Genomic DNA, 20,945 nt, shown 5'->3' with positions numbered 1-20,945 from the left:
CATCTGCGTGGATGAGTCCTTGGTCCATTTTAAGGGCAGGCTCTGATTCCGTCAATACCTGCCCAGTAAGACGGCCAGGTACGGAATCAAGCTCTACAAACTTTGTGAGAGTACCTCAGGGTACACCCACAGGTTTAGAGTGTACAAAGGAAAGGACGGACACCAGGATTCAACCCCGAGTGTCCTCCTGACCTGGGAGTGAGTGGGAAAATTGTGTGGGATTTGGTGCACCCACTGCTGGATAAAGGTTATCACCTCTACACTGATAACTTTTATACCAGTCTCCCACTCTACAAATCCCTCTCTGCGCGAGGTACCGCAGCTTGCGGTACTGTCCGCAAAAATCAGAGAGGCCTCCCGAAGACGCTACTGGGGCAGATGCTCCGAAAAGGTGAGAGCAGGGCCCAATGTAGCGACCACCTGCTGGTGGTCAAGTACAAGGACAAGAGGGATGTCCTTCTCTTGACCACCATACACAGTGATGGCAGCGCCCTCAGCACTGTACGGGGTACCTCTGCACAGGTCAGCAAACCTGAATGTGTGCTGGGGTACAATAAAAACATGGAGGGCGTTGATCGCTCCCGATCAACTCCTCCAACCGTACAATGCTTTGGGAAAGGCCAAGGTGTGGTACAAAAAGCTGGCTGTGCACATTGTCCAATTGGCAATGCTCAACGCATTCCTGCTGTCACAATGTGCATGCCCCAGCGATACGTCGTACCTTGAGTTCCAGGAGGTAGTGGTTAAGGCCCTGATGTTTGGCACTCTGGAAGGAGCGGGCCCCAGAACTTCCGAAACTGGTCAACATTTCCCGGGGGAGGTCCCGCAAACTGGAAAAAGAGGTAAATCGCAAAAAAGGTGCCGAGCGTGTTACAAAAACGGAATACGCAAGGAGACCATTTATCAATGCGACACCTGCCCCGAAAAACCTGGCCTGTGTATGAAGGATTGCTTCAAATTGTACCACACCTCAATGCACTACTAAATTACTTTACCGGAAACATTAGATTAGTTGGGGCACATCTAGATAAGTTCCTTGGGGGTCTAGTTTCCAAAACAATGTCACTTGTGTTTTTTTTTTTTTTTTTTTTACACTGTTTAGGCACATCAGGGGCTCTGCAAATGGAAAATGACACCCGCAGACCATTCCATCTAAGTCTGCATTCCAAAACGTCACTCCCTTCCGATCCCCGACGTGTGCCTAAACAGTTTTTTCCCACATATGGGGTACCAGCGTACTCTGGACAAATTAGACAACAACTTTTGGGGTCCAATTTCTCCTGTTATGCTTGGGAAAATTAAAAATTGGGGACTTAACGATCATTTTTGTGTGCACAAAATAGGATTTTTTATTTTCACGCCTGGGCAGTATAAACTTTAGTGAAACACTGAGGGGTTCAAAGTTCTCACCACATATCTAGATACGTTCCTTAGGGGGTCTAGTTTCCAAAATGGGGTCACTTGTGGGGGGTTTCTACTGTTTAACCACATCAGGGGCTCTGCAAACGGAACATGACGCCCGCAGACCATTCCATCAAAGTCTGCATTCAAAGCATCACTTCTTCCCTTCTGAGCCACAACGTGTGCCCAAACAGTAGTTTTTTCCCACAAATGGGGTACCAGAGTACTCAGGACAAATTGGACAACAACTTTTGGGGTCCAATTTCTCTTGTTACGCTTGGGAAAATTAAAAATTTGGGACTAAACGATCATTTTTGTGGACACAAAATAGGATTTTTTATTTTCACGCCTGGGCAGTATAAACTTTAGTGAAACACTGGGAGGTTCAAAGTTCTCACCACATATCTAGATAAGTTCCTTAGGGGGTTTAGTTTCCAAAATGGGGTCACTTGTGGGGGGTTTCCACTGTTTGGGCACATTGGGGGCTCGTCAAACGCAACATGGCGTCCAATCTCAATTCCAGCCAATTTTAGGTTGAAAAAGTCAAATGGCGCTGCTTCCCTTCCGAGCCCTGCCGTGCACCCAAACAGTGGTCCCCCCACATTGAGGGTATCAGCGTGCTCAGGACAAATTGGACAACAACTTTTGGGGTCCAATTTCTCCTGCTACCTTTGGGAGAATAAAAAGTTGGGGACTAAATGATCATGTTTGTGGAAAAAATATGATTTTTTTATTTTCACACCCCGGCGTTATAAACTCCTGTGAAGCCCTAGGGGGTTGAAGGTGCTCACCACACATCTAGAAATGGGGTCACTTGTAGGGGGTTTCCACTCTTTGGGCACATTGGGGGCTCGTCAAACGCAACATGGTGTCCAATCTCAATTCCAGCCAATTTTAGGTTGAAAAAGTCAAATGGCGCTGCTTCCCTTCCGAGCCCTGCTGTGCGCCCAAACAGTGGTCCATCCCGACATATAGGGTATCAGCGTGCTCAGGACAAATTGGACCACAACTTTTGTGGTCCAATTTCTCCTGTTACCCTTGGGAAAATTAAAAAATTGTTGCTAACAGATCATTTTTGTGACTAAAAAGTTAAATGTTAATTTTTTCCTTCCATGTTGCTTCTGCTCCTGTGAAGCGCCTGAATGGTTAATAATCTTCTTGAATGTAGTTTTGAGAAGCTTGAGGGGTGCAGTTTTTAGAATGGTCTCACTTTTGGGTATTTTCTGCCATATAGACCCCTCAAAGTGACTTCAAATGTGAGGTGGTCCCTAAAAAAAATGGTTTTGTAAATTTTGTTGTAAAAATGAGAAATTGCTGGTCAACTTTTAACCCTTATAACTTCCTAGAAAAAAAAAAATTTTGTTTCCAAAATTGTGCTGATGTAAAGTAGACATGTGGGAAATGTTATTTATTAACTATTTTGTGTCACGTAACTCTCTGGTTTAAGGGCATAAAAATTTACAGTATGAAAATCGCAAAATTTTCTAGATTTTCGCCATATTTCCGTTTTTTTCATAAATAAACGAACGTTATAGCAAAGAAATGTTATCACTAAAGTGAAGTACAATATGTCACGAGAAAACAATGTCAGAATCGCCTAGATCTGTTGAAGCGTTCCAGAGTTAATACCTCATAAAGGGACAGTGGTCAGAATTGTTAAAATTCGCCCGGGAATTAACGTGCAAACCACCCTTGGGAGTGAAGGGGTTAAAGAAAAGAATTTCAGAGCATGTTCAAAATATTAATAGCTTGAATACATCATTCAGGGGCTTTTAAACATTTTATAGAAGCACATGGGGGCAGTCTAGATAGTTTTCCCTTTTTTGGCATGGAAAAGATGTCTTATCATCTAGGGGAGGTAATCTCCAACAAAAAATTATTCCTTCGGGAAGCCTTTTGGATTATTCAATCAGACACCAAACAACCAAAAGGTCTTAATTTTCACAGGGGCACCATGTTCATTTATTAAAGTTATCACATATCTAATTCAGAATTGGATCTAGACCCAGTCTTGGTAGTTCTATTCTGTGTATTTAACTATTTGAGCCCCTACAGCAATTATATTCGTTGGGCCTTTTCCACACCCAGCGGCATGGCATTATGTTTAGTGAAATTACACAGTGTTAATACTTTTTTAGCGAAGTGTTCACATTGTAGCTCATATATAGGCATTTATTTGCATGTTATTTTATTTTTGTTTTTTTGCTGTTTGGCACCCAGATCAGATGGAAACTATGAAGCTATATTGGAGATGTGTACTACTGGTAAGAGCAAATATGTCCTTGCTGGCCTTCTATTATCAGAGAAAATGATTCTGTTGGTGCTCTTATCTCTGTATTCAAGTGTTTATAGTCACCAAATTATTATAGCAATTATTGCCACAAATATCATTCAATTTGTATTTTCCTTTTTTATATGGATAACGCACTTTGCTTTGTTATTGTATTTGCAATTTCATATGCAAATTTTTGTATGTTAATTGTATCATGATGTCATAGGAGTTTGTTCTCCTATATATTGCTTCCTTTGGGACATTCATGTATATTATAGGACTAAGGGCTTCGGCCAGAAATGCGTCAGAATGTCTCCTTGTTCTTATCCTTTCTGGACTCATTTTAACGATATGAAATAAAGAAGTTTTTTTTTATCCATATCCAGCTGGTCGATCCTTCTTTCTCTTTTTTTTTTTTTGCTCATATCCGGTGGTCAGACGGACTTTGGATCCCAGCTGCAACATTGGAGGCTACCTACTATTCATACGGTGAGGCTCATTTCCCTTTTGTTTTCTCATTGCTTTTTGCGCGAAAGTAAAATTCTAAATTTTAGTACTATTACAGCGTTTTGGTTTTTTTTATACTTAGGCAATTTAAAAAAAAATTGAAAATTGTAATAAAGAAAAAAAAAAAATGTTGGATTGTGCCATCATTTTTAGGGATCCAAAACTTCTTATGTTTCAGTCGTTAGAGCTGAATGAGTGCTTGATTGTTGCATTTAGATGTTTTGCAATTATGATTTTGGGGTACATACATTTTTAATTACATCTTTTTACATTTGTGTGTTGCAGGGCCCAAAAAACTGCATTTTGTATTTTTATAATAGGATATTTCTGGCATCTCTGCATCTTCTAGGGAGGTGAATCAAATGAAAAGTTGAATATATGGATTTGGCTGTTATATTTTCCTTATAACTTACTGTATGGGTCAATATTAGAGTTTATGGACAAAAGTCGCTTTTTGCTCTGTATTTAGAGGCGCAATAGATCTGACAGGCACACAGTAATTAGTTTCACTTCTCTCTCCTTGCCCACTTATCAGAAAACCCCACCCCTCCTAGTTATCTCCTGACTCTACAGGCTCTGTGAAACCTGATATCACAGTGACTCAGCAGACCTTCTAGTGAGCAGATATCAACACTTTGGCTTCTCAGGCACATTGCGCCTGATTTCAACACAAATTGAAAGGTTAGTATTTTCTTTTTTTATTCATCACGATTGTGTATTTAGCTTGTTTTATGAAGGATTAATGCTAAGTTAGTGTACATAAGTACTGTTTTCTTAGACAAAAGGAGGGTGGCTTCTAAGGCACATTGCGCCCTAACACATACTCTTTCTCTCTTGCTTCAGATTTTCTGCTGCAATGGCCAGAAAACAGTATGATTCATCTAAACCCCTTCATTTAGAAGAAATGAAGATTTTTTTGTTAGAAGATGATGAGGAAGAACCAGCAGTAACTGAGGATTTAGAGGAATCTAGTGACATTTCATCTGAAGATGAGGTAGCAGAATGTAACACTGATTCTGGAACAGAGCAGGATGGTGATGACACTGATACAGAGGAAACAGACACAGATCTAGCTTATTATTTGGGAAAAGATAAAAATACAAAGGACGTCCCAAGGACGTTCCAGAACAAACACCGACTCTACCACCTTCTAAAAGACGCAGTTGTACTACCTGCTCATTTGTATCTGGTTTCAGAAGGCTTTCTAAATATGACTGCAAAATATGTAAAGAATCAATCTGCCTTTCCCATGCAACTTTCGTCTGCCAGCCTTGCTTTTCTAAGTGTACCTGTGCTGCTTCTGCTGCAATTGAAACCACTGAAGATGAGTAGAAAATAATTAAGTAACATCTAAGTGCAATATCCTTTAAGTTTTTTTCCATAATTTTATATTTAAGCAATAGTTAAGTAAAGATAACTGGAGCCTATTTGGCGGTACTACCGAAAAGTGGTACTTTTAGTTTTAATAAGTTTATGGTTAATAAATGTTTTTTTTTGCATCTGATTTGGTGTAATCTCTTTTAATACATTCCTATGAAGGTCACTGACTACTTCTATAGTCCTGAAATTGAAATATGTAGCTACTATAGGTGGTTTTCTGACCTGTGCTTGTCAGGCACATTTCGCATGAACTGAGGAGAATCTATATTGCGCCTGACGGAGGGTTAAACATACAGTAACAGTTCAGTGTCAACAGCCAGACAGCCGAGTGGTACGGGAAGAGGTTGCAAGGATCCGTGCTGTTGATCCCCGCACCCAGATCATTTTGATCAAGTCAGTCAATCTGACTGAACGATCACAGCATGATTGCGCAGGAGATGCTGAAATATCAGCACCTCCTTCCCGATCAGCGCAGCAGCTCAACTCTGCTAGTGGCTGAGCTTCTGCACTAACTCCCTAAATGCTGCAATCAAGCACAATCACAACATTCAGGAGACAGGCAGAGGGACGTGAGCTCCTATGCCTCCAGATCAGCACACCCGCAACATCATCGTGGGGGGTCCCCAAGCTACCGAAAGCTTCTAAAGGGGGCTTTACACATAGCGAGATCGCTAGCAATATCGCTAAAGCGTCACCGATTTTGTGTCGCAGCAGCGATATTGCTAGCGATATTGCTACATGTGATACCTCCGACCGCTCCCCCGCTGGCTATCGCTGATCGCGCGAGAACGTCCTGGGCCGTTTCTCGGCGGCGGCTTCCTGCTGGCGCCGACGAGGGACGCGTGGACGCGGGCGGAGGACGTCGTCATCGCCGCGTCTGACAGGTAAGTAACGATCGCTGCTGCGTCGCTGCTGAGATCTGCCTGTTTGTCAGCTCACTAGTGACCATTTAGCGATGCACCAGCGATCCTGACCGGGTCATTTCGTGGTCGGGATCGCTGGTGCATCACTAAATGTAACGGGGCCCTAAGACCATGTTCACAACATGGTGTCAGAAGCTTTCAATATAGGAATAATGCACTGCAATGCTGGTGCATTGCAATTCATTATACCTGCAAAGTTAAAAAAAAGGTGAAAGTCCCATATAGGAATCAAGTAAAAAAAACAAAACACTTTTTTTTTTACATAAGTGTATTTAAATAAACAAAAAAAAGTACACGTTTGGTATCGCCGCATCCTGAACAACCCAATCCATAAAACTGACATTAGTTAACCCATTCAGTGAACGCTGAAAAAAACCCAAAAACTATGCTTTATCATCGTAACGAGGGAAAAAAGTGGAATAAAACGTGATCAAAAAGACAAATGTAAATGATGAATGTCATCCGCTCAATGCCGACTTTTATTCCCCATTGACTTGCATTGGGGTCGGGTTTCGGACGAAACTCCGACTTTTTTTGCCCTAGTCGGACCAGTTTCATCCGACTCAAATTTTGTTTCATGAAACCCGATCCGACCAAAGTTGCTCAACTCTACACCTCAGCAAACACTGACCGGATGGGAGAAATCTAGCATCCCAGGAACAAACTCCCAGCCATTGTCTGCCCCCCAAAAAGGAGCAGAGAGCACATGACAGAAATGAATCCCCCCTCCCGTGCCCATATACTCACCACACATCCTCCATCCCATAGGCACATCGTCCCTCTTAAAGGGATCCTTGGTATAGAAGTCAGGGCAAATCCATCCAGCGCTTTGGTTTTGACCCAGGGTCTCTTAAAGGGATCATTGGTATGAAAGTTACTGGAATTCCACTAAGCGCTCTGGTTCTGTCCCCAGGCCTCTCAAAGGGATCCCTGGAATGGAAGTCAGGGCAATTGCCTTCAAATGCTCTGGTACTGACCCCAGGCTCCATTAAAGGGATCTCTGGTATGGAAGTTAGGTCAAATCCCTCAGCTCTCTGAATCTGACCCAAGGATTCTATTAAAAGGATTATTGGTATGCAAGTCAGGGCAATTCCACTCAGTACTCTGGTTCTGACCCCAGGCTGACGGGATGAGGTGGGATATTGGGGGTAGTAGTCCGGTGGCTCTGGTTGACGGGATAATGTGGGATATTAGGGGTAGTAGTTTGGTAGCTCTGGCTGACGGGGTGATGTGGGATATTAATGGTAGTAGTTCGGTAGCTCTGGCTGACGGGATGATGTGGGATATTATAGTGAATGTGACTATGCGGAGTGGGCGGGGCTATATATATATATATATATATATATATATATATATATATATATATATATATATATATATATATATATATATATATATATATATATATATATGTTTTAACTAACCGTAGTTTGTTACTATGCCCGGGCAGCGCCGGGCTATTCAGCTAGTAGAATATAAGGGGAGAACTGTTTTCTAACATCTCATATTCGAAAATACAGAAACAGGATAGACGAGGACATATATATTTGTGTGTGTGTCTGTGTTCTGAAATATGATTCAGCACAAATATGCTCCCTCCTTCCCCCCCCTATTCGTAGACTGAAGCATTTAGTGAGCTGTACTCTGAGACAAGCCTGACACTCAAAGTTCAGAGTAGAGCTAACATATTTTACAAACTTTATACTTAAATGTCCTATTGATTTATGCAAAGATTGTTTTATTTCTATCCTAAATTATACAGCACATGATTCCGTATTCTTGCAAGAAATCTAAATATACCTTTCTTTTTTTACAGGAAAAAATTATTTTGAGAGTGAATTTACATAAAAACATTTCACAGTGACTTAAGATAAAAAAAACAAAAAACATTTTGTTTGTCACTGTATAAGTGACCCAGATAGAAACAAATGCTGTGATGCCAAAAATCAGTGCATACTCAGGCAGTGATAAAAATGCTCCTTCAACAGCTTTCAATCTAAAAAGACATGTACAACGCTGCCACCCAGAAGTTTACAAAGCTGTGATTGAACAAGACCACAGCAGCACCAAGAAACCGGAGACCAGCACTTTCCTAGGCATTTCCCTGGCGTGGAAAGAGCGCCTCAAACATCAGTTACAAGATATTTTATAAGTGAAAAATTTACTGTAAGGGCCCCGTCACACATAGCGACTCACCAGCGATCCCGACAACGATATCAACGTGTCAAGGATCGCTGGTGAGCTGTCAAACAGGCAGCTTCACCAGCGATCAGCACCAGCGATACCGAGCGCGCGGCATCGCTGTGTACTTTAGTTACCAGCGCGCTGATGCAGGGAGCTGGTAACTAAGGTACACATCGGGTTTCTAAGGGGCGTGCCTCACTTAGAAACCCGATGTATACCTTGGTTACCAGCTCCCTGCATCAGCGTGCTGGTAACTAAGGTACACATCGGGTTTCTAGGATCTGCGCGCCCCTTAGAAACCCTGCATTTACCCTAGTTACCAGCTCCTGCTCGCTGGTCTCCCACCTGTCACACGCAGAAATGTCCAGAGGTTTCCACAGCGATCAGCGATAACCGGCAGGGGGGCCAGTCGCTGATAGCTGTCACACACAGCGATCTCGCTGGTAAGATCGCTGTTGCGTCACAAAACTTGTGACTCAGCAGCGATCTCGCTAGCGAGATCGCTGTGTGTAACGGGGGCTTAACAATGACAGCAGATGTGTTTAAAAGACAGCTCATCAAGCTTGTTGTGAAGGACAGTGTACCATTATCATTAACTGCACAACGAGCTTTTACAGCTCTTAATGGAGAAATGGCCCACAAACTTGGTGTTGCGCTACAAAGAGAAAGTTTTAGAAAATGAGTGACTGAAGAAGCCCTTAACCAAAAGGAAGTTTGAAAAAGACTCAAGAGTCGCTTAGTGTTTCTTAAAATGGATGCCTGCACACGTCACAGAGTGAACTATTTTGCCATCAATGTTCGATATGTTTGTGACAACAAAAAAATTGTTACTAAGATGCTTGCAGTAAAAGATACTAAAGCTCATTACAGCAGCCAGTTTCTCCAGACATTAGTGGAAAAAGTTCTGCAAGATCATGAACAAATAAAAAACAGGTTCTTGCTATTGTAACTGATAATGCTTCAAACATAAGTACAATTAAACTGATGAGTGAGAATAATGAAGGTGAACAGCAGCTAGAAGAACATTTCACATTCAGTATGTTGATTCTTTACAATTAGATGATCTTGTTGAAGCTGCTTCACACCTCTTTCCTATTCATCACATGTGCTATGTTGTGCAAATGCTGCAGCTGGCAATAAGAGATAGTCTGGAAGAGGGACACATGCTGGAACTCTGATTAGCAAAGTGAGGAAATTGGCTATTGCTGCCAGAACCCCTAAAATTGATTCCATCTTTAAGGACCCCGTCACACATAGCGACTCACCAGCGATCCCAACAACGATATGAACTTGTCTGGATCGCTGGTGTGTCGCTACATGATCGCTGGTGAGCTGCCAAACAGGCAGATCTCACCGGCGATCAGCACAAGCGACGACGAGCGCACGCGTCGCTGTGTACCTTAGATACCAGCGAGCTCACGCTGGGAGCTGGTATCCAAGTTCAACAGCGGGTATTAGCTGAAAGCCTCCCTTGTAGTTATGGCCAACCCTCAGGTAACACTTCATGAAGGTCAATGGACACAGGTGGCTGAATTGAAGGAATAGCTTCATCACCCATTTACAGTGACTAAAAAGTTACAAGGTGAGGATTTAACTCCTGGCATTTTTATAAAGGATTGGAAGAACTTGTTGTTTTGCCTGTCCCAAAGAGGAGGTTTAATTGCAGATTGCATTGCTGCTTCAATGAAAAGGAGAGACACACTGCTTTTAGAAAACAAAATTCTTCTGACAGCGGATTATGTGGACCCACATCATCGTATATTGCTGGATGATCAACAGCTGGAAAAGAAGCTCTGATTGAGGTAGCAGTTAGGATGACTGGGTTACAGGACAGCCAAGAGCAAGGGGACTCGGGTCCTGCTAGTGCTGCTGCTGCATTCATTCCCTTCTGACACAGCAGATGTGCAATTCTGTCAGTTCATTGCGCGCCATGCTGTGTGCCAGGTAGTGGAGCTGCTGAGACGCTCTGCAGAGCCTGGAGCAGCAGGGAAATGAGAAGTGAGTGTTCTAATTTTGTTTTTATATATCAGTGAGTGAGTGAGGACGTGGTGGCCACAAAACTGTAGGACTGCATTATATTCTATGGGAGGGCTACATTATACTATCTGGAGTGGGGCTGCATGATACACAGAGGGAGGCTGCATGATACACAGAGGGAGGCTGCATGATACACAGAGGGAGGCTGCATGATACACAGAGGGAGGCTGCATGATACACAGAGGGAGGCTGCATGATACACAGAGGGAGGCTGCATGATACTGCAAGTACTATATGGGACCTGCATTACACTGCATTAAGAACTATGGGGTGCTTATCATACTACAAGAAAGACTATGGGGAGAGTATCATACTACATGGAAAACTATGAGGAGCGTATCATACTAGATGGAGGACTATGGGGAGCGTATCATACTGGATGGAAGATTATTGGGAGTGTATTATACTAAACAAGCAAAATGCTGCCTATTCATCGAGTGAGTGGAGTGGTTATGCTGGAACAAAAATCATTGTATTGAGGAGCACATCGCCAGGTGAAAACTAAAAATAATGCTTCTAATAACATGATACTATATGAGGACATATTGATCTACTAGTGATAATTCTGTCTATAATTGTTCCTCAGCCATTGTAAACAGGCCAGGAAATAAGCATCGAATGACTTCAAAATTGTGGAGCACACTCGTTTAGTGGCCTGAAATCAGCGCATATAAATGCAACCGAAAGTTTCTGTGTGAAGGTGCAATGTTAGCATTTGGGTCCAAATTTTAAACTTTTTCCCAGGGCCCCACTTTGTCTAAAGCCGGACCAGTGCACCACCCAATAGTATCAATTTGTGTCACACACCCGTGGTGTCTATGATCACTGAACCCTTAGAGGATTTCATTCATTGAGAGGTGTAGTTTGTAAAATGGGGTCTCTTATGAGGAGTTTCTGCTGTTCTGGCACCTCAGGGGCTGTGCTTATGTGGCATGGCACCCTCAAACCATTCCAGAAAAATTTTAACTACAATATGGCACTTCTTCCTTTATGAGCTTTGCACTGTGCCTCAAAAGTAGTTTTCCATACATGGGGTATCAGCATACTCAGGAGAAAATTGCACAACAAATTTTGGGGTCTATTTTCTACTATTACCTTTGAGAAAATGTAAAATTTGGGGCTAAAAGAATTTTTACGGAAAATATTAATTTTATTTTCTTAGCTCTATGTGATAAACCTCTGTAAAGCACCTGGGTGTTCAAGATGCTCATTACACATCTAGGTATTGCTTCAGTTCCTGTGAAACACCTGAAGGTTAATAAACTTCTTGAATGTGGTGTTGAACACCATGAGGGGTGCAATTTTTAGAATGGTGTCACTTGTGTATTTTCTGTCATACAGACCCTCACAATCACTTTAAATGTACTGTGGTCCTTAAAAAAAAAAAAAAAAAAAAAAAAAAAAAAAAAAAAAAATGGTTTTGTAAATTTTGGTGGAAAAATCAGAAATCGCTAATCAACTTTCAACCCTTAGAACTCCCTAATAAAAATAAAAATTTCAAAAATTGTGCTAATGTAAACATGAAATGTGGGAAATGTTATTAACTATCTTGTGTTATATACATCTATGATTAAGGGGTATAAAAATTAGACATTTGAAAATTGTGAAATTTTCTATGTTTTTGCCAAATTTACGATTTTCTCACAAATAAACACGAGTCATATTGAACAAATTTTACCACTATTATGAAGTACAATATGTCAAGAAAAAAAAATCTCCTAATCAGTGGTCTCAGTTGAAGTGTTCCAGAGTTATTACCTTAAAGTGAAACTGGTCAGATTTAAAAATATAGGCCTGTTCATTAATCTACAACAAAGTGGCTCGGTCCTTAAAAGGTTAAAGTGAGAAAGGGGGTGGGAGATTCAAATGTGCAAATATTGTACTTTTTTTTATCTTCTTAGGAGACTTCTGTCACAAGCTGGGTTTTCTTGACCTAATATGGCATCGATCAGAGTCTAAAACAGGTTCTCAGCTGCAACAATTCATTGGCACCCCACAAACACATCTTGAATCAATGGGAGCAAAAGCAGTAGCATACTGTTAATCCAGTTGATGCTTTTCAGGCAGATGTCGACTATATGTCCTACATCAGAAATCAGTTAAGCCATAAAAAAACCCAATTCTAAAAACATGTAAAAATGAATTCTTGCTTTTTTAAATACATTTTCCTAGTTTTGAATAATGACTAGATGCCTTAACTGTTAAACTGGAAAGCGCTGCGGAATATGCTGGCGCTATATAAAGATTATTATTATTTTTATTATTATTACTTGAATGACAAAACTGCAGGTATTAAAGAGGATACGACTCTCGCATGAGCACTGAGGTCCCTCAAACAGCTGATCGACGTAGAGGAAAGTTTCAGCCCCCACACCGATCTAGAATTGATGGTCTATGATAAAGGCTGGAAAATGTCTTTAAAGTCACAACCTGTCATTCACATAACACAAATCTATTCCACCATGATGTACAGCACTCATCTACACACCTTCTTATCTTTTTCTGAACCGTCAGTAAGGAGAATGCCTTTTGCTTGCATATGGCGATAAAGAATCTTCTGGAGGGCTGACATATCACATTTGATTACATATTCAACCTGAAATAAACATGAAGGAAAAAAGTCTGCAAACACAAATCAAATGTAGTGTGCTGTGGTCCTGCTGATGCCTACAAAGGACATGCCATCATGTCCGCAGATAGAAATCATTCTTAAAATGCTTTACATGCGAATGGTGACAGAAAAATAAACATTGTTACTTTAACAAACCTTTTCTGGTAACTGGGACTCCACTTCTTTTTTCAACCGTCTTAATAGGAAAGGTCGCAACACTTTATGTAGACGACGAATGATCAGTATAGTTTCTTCTTCATTTAAATCCACCTAGCAGCATTGAAAAGATATATAAAATATTGAGACTAAACCACCAAAATTGAGTAAGGCAAAAATAAATAAAGGATTGTGGCCAGAGTGTTTTCAGACATGAGAGCAGGGCCTATTTTCTAGTTGGAATGGAGGACAGAAGAGGTCTGGAATATCAAGGTTATTAAATTGTCGCTATAGAAATCTGGCAAATACGTTTAAATAATAAATAAAAAAAAAAAAATCAGTGGGTCTAATAAAGATTTAGGTATAGTATTGGAAAAAAAAAAAACTGGAAACTGGACCTTGCAAAAGATCGCAATGCAAATTAAAAAGCAGGATTTTTGGTAAACTCACAGTAAAATCTGTTTCGCGAAGCCTTCAAAGGAGGACACATGAAAGAAACCATGAGTGTATACTGCTGCCACTAGGAGGCTGACAATATGCAAAAAAAAAAAAAAAAGTTAGCTCCTCCCCAGCTGGCACTAAGTTAATCAGTTAATGAGAAACTAGTAGGAGAAAACATATAACGGAAGAATAAACCATAGAACCTAAAACTAAGAAAAAATACAGCATGGGAGAGTGCTGTGTCCCTCAATGAAGGCTCAGAGAAACAGATTTTATGGTGAGTAACCAAAAATCCTGTTTTCTCTATCGCTTCATTGGGGGACACAGTAAACCATGGGACTCAAAGCAGTCCCTGGGGTGGGAAAACAGTACAAACTCCATTCAGGTCAGAGAACTAGCCATTAACGCTTGCAAGATTCTCCTACCGATGCTGGCATCTGCCGAGGCGTAGGTATGAACGCTGTAAAATTTGGTGAACGTGTGAATAGAAGACTGTTGCCACCTTGCAAAGCTGTAAGGCAGATGTCTAATGACGAGCAGCAAAGGAGGCACCCACTGATCAGATAGAGTGGGCCTTAATCCCAGGGAGAGGTGATCTGTTCTTAACTCAGAAGGCCTCCAAGATAGCTGCCTAGATCCAGCTGGCAATCGTGGCCTTTGCCCCTATGAGAACTCTCAGGGACAACAGAGAATCCATCCTCTGGAAGGGAGTGGTTCTAGAAAAGTAATCGCAAATCACCCTGACCAGGTACAATCTGTTCACAGAGCGCTCCAGGGGATGCACCAGAGGACAGAAGGAAGGGAAAGGCAGAAACTACCTTGGAAAGAATAGTGTGGTCTGGCCACAAAACTACCTTATCCTGATGTAGAATAAAGATGTGAGAGCGACAAGAAAGCACTTGCAGTTCTGTAACCCAGGTTATGGAAGTAATGTCCGCTGAAAAACCACCTTTCAAAATAGAAAAAAAGAACAGACTTCTCTAAGGCTAATTTCACACTAGCGTTATGAGGCACAGCGCAGGGCCGCCGCTAAGCTCCGCCCTCCTCCGGTCAGCTCCTCCTGTGGGCGCATGACGCTGCATGCGACCGGCGTACCCTATATTTAGCGTTGGGTACGCTGGCTGTGCGCTGGTATGTTTTTGCCGGCGCATGCGCCCTTTTTGCGCTGAGCGCACAAAAATGCAACACGGTGCGTTTGGCGCACGTCGGCGCAGCACAAAAAGGGTGCATGCGCCGGCAAAAACATACCAGTGCACGGCCAGTGTACCCAACGCTAAATATAGGGTACGCCAGTCGCATGCAGCGTCATAGGCCCATAAGCACGGCCGGGGCCGAGCTTAGCGGCGGCCCTGCGCCTCATAATGCTAGTGTGAAACTAGCCTATGCGGTTTAAAAGGGGGACACCTGAGAGGTTACAGAACCAGGTTGAGGTCCCAGGGATCCAATGGCGGTTGATATGGGGGAGCCGCATGGGCCACTCCCTGAAGAAAGCTTCACACTCTCAGTTTAGAGCTTGAGTTATTTCGGAAAAGAATAGTAAACACAGAAACTTGGAGCTTCAGCAAGCTGGCAGCAAGCCCTGCATGTAATCCAGCTTGAATGAAGGCCAGTATGGAAGGAAATGAGACCTTAGGTGCGGTCTGATTAGACTCACACCACCGGAAGAAGGCTTTCCAAGTCTGATAGACTCGAGACCATGCAGGCTTCCAAACTTCGATCATAGTCGGAATCACCCAGAAGCTCTTAGAACCATGGTTTCAATAGCCACGCCGTCAAAACAAGTGACCAAAAATGCTGGTGGTAGATGGGGTCCTGAGAAAGCTGTCTGCTGTCCAGAAGTCTCTAAGAGGAGCTTCCTGGGAAAAAAAAAAGGGGGGGGGGAGCTGAGGGGGCGCAGCTAATGCAGAGATTTAGCCTGAGAAAGAAGAGAGCTCTTCCTACCGGTGGTCTCCATTATGATCTGGTCCAGTTTGTAACCAAATAGTTGTGATCCATGTAAGGAACTTCTTGGAGGTCAAGTCTGCCTGCCATGTCTTCAGCCGTATGGTTCTGTGGATGGCCACTATATTACTGGATGCTTGAGCTGCAAAGGAGGCAGCGTACAGAGAGGCAGACACATTTTCCCACTTGAGCGAGCTTGGATTCCCCAGCGGGAGTTGCTTAGCCCATACAGATATAGACTTTGACATCCATAGATGGCAAAGTCAGGGCATAAGAACGAACCTGCTGCTTCAAAGGCTGACTTGGCAAGTAACTTCATGAGTATCATTGGGGTTCTGAAAGCAAGCCTGTCAGCAGGATTTTGCTCAGTAAACTACAGACACTGTCATAGTATTGTGGGAAGGAAAAAAAAAAAAAAAAAGTTATCTTCACCAAAACGGCATCGGATAATTTTTTTTTCTCCCCACAATACTGAATGACTAACTCAAATGAATATATACATATTAACCATTATATCATGCTACAGCTCAAGCGCCGCCAGCACCACTTTGATGAATGTTATTTTTACCACACAATATTATGTGCAGTATGTAAAACTAGGGGCAGGTCACTGAAGGATCAGGGACCTGTCATAAGCCCATAAAGATGCATATGTAAGCATAGCATCACATAAAGCCTCGGCCACAGGCCGCCCCGAAGCACGAGAATCTCATTAAGTGAATACTGCAAATACAGATTAAACAACAACCACAAGACGGATTTCATCAACTAAGGCATCATTTTAATCAGTATAACGGTGCTAACCTGACAGTGTCTGTAGTTTACTGAGCACAGTCCTGCTAACAGGTTCACTTTAAGGAATGCCCCGTTCATAAGGGGAAGGACTGTGTTGGTGGAAAGTCTGGAGACTGAGGAGTCTACCATTGGGGAGACCGTTCAAATGTCCGTAAGATCTGAGGAAAAGAGATACAAAATACTGAGACGCTTCCCTCTTAGGCAGCATCTGTTTGGATTTTTCTTTGAAAAGGACTCCCTCAAATTCCTCATGGGGTGCAAAAACTGTATGTCTGGAAAGTCTGAAGGACACTCCCTGATCGCAGGGCTCTGAAAGGGAATCCTTTACATTAAGGGTCTGATTGACCGCTACAATAAGACTCTCCACTATGTGTCTCATGGGGAAAGAGGAGCGAGAAGAGGAACTGGAGCAATTCTCCTGCCTAGCCCTTTCACAACCATTGCTGGTGTCCTTAGGAAGATGTAAGGGAGGGTTATGGGATTCTCTAGCATGGGTGGAGGGAGGGATAGGCAATCTGTTAAGCACAGAAACAAGGTTTCTGTCCTGATGAAGAGGTCCTGTGCAGCCTCGAAATGCGTTGACTGTGAAAACCTGTAATAAATATTATGATTTATCAACCGTTGGATACATTGTATAATTTTCATCAGCAGCCCATGAGCGACCTCTCCTTCCAGATTTTACTCCTTTAGAGTTAGGGATGATAGAAGAGAGGAAATCTCATTAACAAATGCTAGAGGTTAGAGACACAAAAAAAGGGGCTGCTGAGCAGAGCTTACCCCCACAGGAAAGCAGAGGTACCACAATTTGATCCCAGGGTTCAGAATTGCAGGCTGAAGAGGTTTCTGTGCTACTGATCGCTCCTATGCTGCAGAGCTGGAAAATGGCGATCGTGGGGTGGAAGAGATAGACTTGACCCTGAGAGGAAAGGGTGCGCAACTTCCCGCACCAAAAAAGGAGGTGTGTTGTTCAGGGTGGTCGAAAAGCCCATGCAATAAGGAAGGAGTGAGAGGTCGGAGCTACACTGAAATCAGAGCTTCGATTGAGAAGAGAGGCTGGCGCAGGAGTAGGGCGCGGCGCGGAGGACTTATCCTGTGAAAGAAAGAGGACCCAATGGCCAGTGCAGTGAAATACACAGGTACACAAAAAAAAAAAAAAAACACCACCCAAGTACAAACCCAGTCTAGTGGATCCTGTTACATCAAATCCATGATTATCAGTTCTGATAGATCATCTCTTGGCCAGATACTCCAATGTATAAGACTGACCTGCTGAAATAAAAGGGGTTCCTCTTCATCACTGAAGAGGTCTCGGATATAATAAACGTCAAAAGGATTATGGAATGTCTAACTCCTGACGCAGACAGGTTCTGGTGAGCGAACGGGCAGAAGTGGGGGCTAGGACCAATGTTCGGATCACCTGAACATTATTGATGTGTTAGGGGTTGAGGTCCTGCCGGATAGACAGATGAGGATACAGCATGTCACTTCATGCCGTACTCTGTCTGTGTGCATTACAGTGTGACTGTTCACACTGTATCCCTACAAGGGATACAAGAAGGAACCCTCTGAAAAAGAAAGGGGAAATTATCACTGAAAAACATATGGGTCTAGTGAAAGACAAATGTCCAGTTCCTACTGACTAAGCTAAACAGATTAACTTAGTGACAGTTGGTGGGGTGTACACTGCTGAGGAGGAGCTAATCTTTTGTGCATAGCGGCAGCAGCAAACACCCATGGTTTCCAGTGTCCCCCAATGAAGCATCAGAGAAATATAACTTATAAGTGCATGACTAGTTACTTTATGCTACTCCAGATCAACTTATAATCCCTACAGAGCAGCAACTACAGTATATTACCCTCTCTCCTGTCATGGCAAATGGAGCATTGAACCACTGTTCAAAGGTGCTGCAGCTTTTAAAGATGGTGGGCAACAGAAAATTCAGCAGGGCCCAAAGCTCGGGCAGTTTGTTCTGGAGTGGAGTGCCGGTTAGAAGAATACGTCTAGGAGCCACATAATGCGTGTTAAGCACTTGTGTTAACTTGCAGTGGTGATTCTTCATTCGATGGCCTTCATCCACAATCATGTACTTCCATCGTATCTTTAAAAAAAAAAAAAGTTAAGTGCATTGATAAAATACATTTCAGAAAATACATTGAGAAAAATTATAGGGCTTTCACCTACAACAGAGCTAAATCATGCCAGTTGTAACAAGATACTGAGCTTCAGTTTTTACCACGTTTCTGAAATTCTAATTAGTAAATTAATTCTACATTTTGTGAGCCAGTTTTTCCCCTAAAGTTGACCTGTCAGCAGGTCAAAAGTGACTAGTGTTTGCTTTAGGATATGCTCACCCTGGCATATAAACACAGTCGAGTGCTATTTAATGTTTTATCGGATAGCACTTGGCGCAATATTATACTATGGGGCAGTGCAGATCCCGCAATTATTTTCTCATGCCGATTCCGTATGAGAAAATCACAGCATGCTGCGGGTGCAACTGATGATCGGATCAAGTGCCCACATACGAAGTCTATGGGTGGCGTGTGAAATATTGGACTGCACTCGGATGTCATCTAAGTGCAGTCTGATGTACATGCAAAGACTATGGAGAAATTATGTTCATCTTCTCTGCACCTGTGCTGCGATTCCCTCATGCGAGTCTATCAGATCACACTCAGATGACACTTGGAACAAACTGACAGTTTGAGCTGAGTGACATTAGCACAATCAGCCTGATAGTCTCACAAGAGTGTACCCTTAATTTTATTCCCACTGCTTCTTTAAAGTATAATATTTAATTTTTTGTAATCCAGCATACAGTTTCAGAGATATGGGAATTTTAATTTGGTGCAACTTTTTATGGTATTTACAAAGTTTCTTTACCAGTTGCTCACAGGATTTCCTGGGGTCATGTCTTTAGGCAGCAAAAAAAAAAAAGGCAATTTAAAAGAAAATGTATATTCAGGGGAACAGTAGGATTAAGATAACAGCAAAAAGTAGCCACATTTAAACCTGGTGATAGGTCTTTCAACTCACTGAACAAGATGTGAATTTTTGGTTAATGTAAAATCCCCACTAGTCACGCTTTTTGACTTTGTAAGGCTACTTTCACATTAGCGCTTTTTAGCGCTGCGCTTCGTGCGCAATAGAAACGCATGCAAAAAACGCAACATGCCTTTTTGCATGCGTTTGCTTTTTTTAGGCGCATGCGTTTCTAGCCATGTTAACACTTAAAACGCCTGCGATTTTAAACGCAGGCGTGCGCATGTCCATGCGCACGTCTGCGTTCCCATAGACTGTAATGTGTTATTTTGGCGCATTCCGTGCGCATGTGTTTTTTTGACACAGGTTGGACGGACCAAAAATGCAACAGGTTGCGTCCGGCGCTTAGGCACACACTACAAAAAAGCGCATGCACACGAAAGCGCATACAAACACGTGCAAACGCTAGACCATGCGCCCCCCATGTTAAACATAGGGGCGCGCATGGCGCATGCGCATGGACGCGCATGATGCGCTGCGCTAAAAAACGCTAATGTGAAACCAGCCTAAGAGTAAAGTCACACAAGGGGGCAATGTAGGAAATCAGAAGCTCCCTTACCTAGACATAACGGTACGACTGTGGCAGAGAAACAGAATAAGTGCAATAAATATATTTTATCTGCAGCTTGCGCAATGCTTCATATATGAAGAATTTGGAGAGCTACCCAAAGCACCTTTTCCCAGGATGCAATTCTTTTGTCAGACCGAGATCTTGCCAACAACATCAAATAAAATCATTTTAATGCCTCAGTAAGTCCCCATCAACTCTCTTCCATGTATTAATGGGATTATATCTCAATCTAGCTAAACAATGTCGGACCAGGCAATTTCTAAGTGCCATGCAAATAGAATAGTCAGAAAGAGTTCATTTCCATCTGCTAGTAGTCCTCTCAGCGACCACGCTGGCATCGACAAGAACCATACATAATAATGCAGAACACTGCCATGCTGACTGAATGACAAGATTCCTACAGGAAATGTCCATCTTCACAATATTTTGCTCCACTAATAACTGAAGCCACTGTGTGTCCACAGCACCCATGCAGATCTGTCTTTACAGTAAAGGCCCCTTTACATTTAGCGATGCACTAGCGATTCTGACCACGATAAGAGCCGGTCAGGATCGCTGGTGCGTCGCTAAATGGTCGCTAGTGAGCTGCCAAACAGGCAGACCTCACTAGCGATGCAGCAGCGGTCGCACTTACCTTTCAGACGCGGCGAAGATGTCAGTCTTCCGCCTGCGTCCATGGCTCG

The 20,945-nt window shown here is 42.6% G+C and overlaps 1 protein-coding gene across 4 annotated transcripts in view; it reads right to left on the bottom strand.

Annotated features, from left to right (window-relative positions):
• SMARCA2 (SWI/SNF related BAF chromatin remodeling complex subunit ATPase 2) overlaps positions 1–20,945 on the bottom strand; it is a 356,753-nt gene that overhangs the window by 200,936 nt on the left and 134,872 nt on the right. For all 4 annotated transcript variants that reach the window (XM_073542600.1, XM_073542602.1, XM_073542601.1 and 1 more), the window contains exons 17-19: positions 18,505–18,747; positions 13,472–13,585; positions 13,193–13,300 (exon numbers count right to left, since the gene is read on the bottom strand). In XM_073542600.1, the coding sequence (XP_073398701.1) occupies positions 13,193–13,300; positions 13,472–13,585; positions 18,505–18,747 (465 nt within the window). The remainder of the gene's footprint in view (positions 1–13,192; positions 13,301–13,471; positions 13,586–18,504; positions 18,748–20,945) is intronic.

The sequence above is a fragment of the Dendrobates tinctorius genome, unplaced genomic scaffold, assembly GCF_039654945.1.
Source record: "Dendrobates tinctorius isolate UK_male_01 unplaced genomic scaffold, ASM3965494v1 ptg000128l, whole genome shotgun sequence".
NCBI classification, from domain to species: Eukaryota; Metazoa; Chordata; class Amphibia; order Anura; family Dendrobatidae; genus Dendrobates; species Dendrobates tinctorius.
The sequence above is the reverse complement of the archived record's forward strand: the minus strand, read 5'-3'. Positions and strand labels throughout refer to the sequence as shown.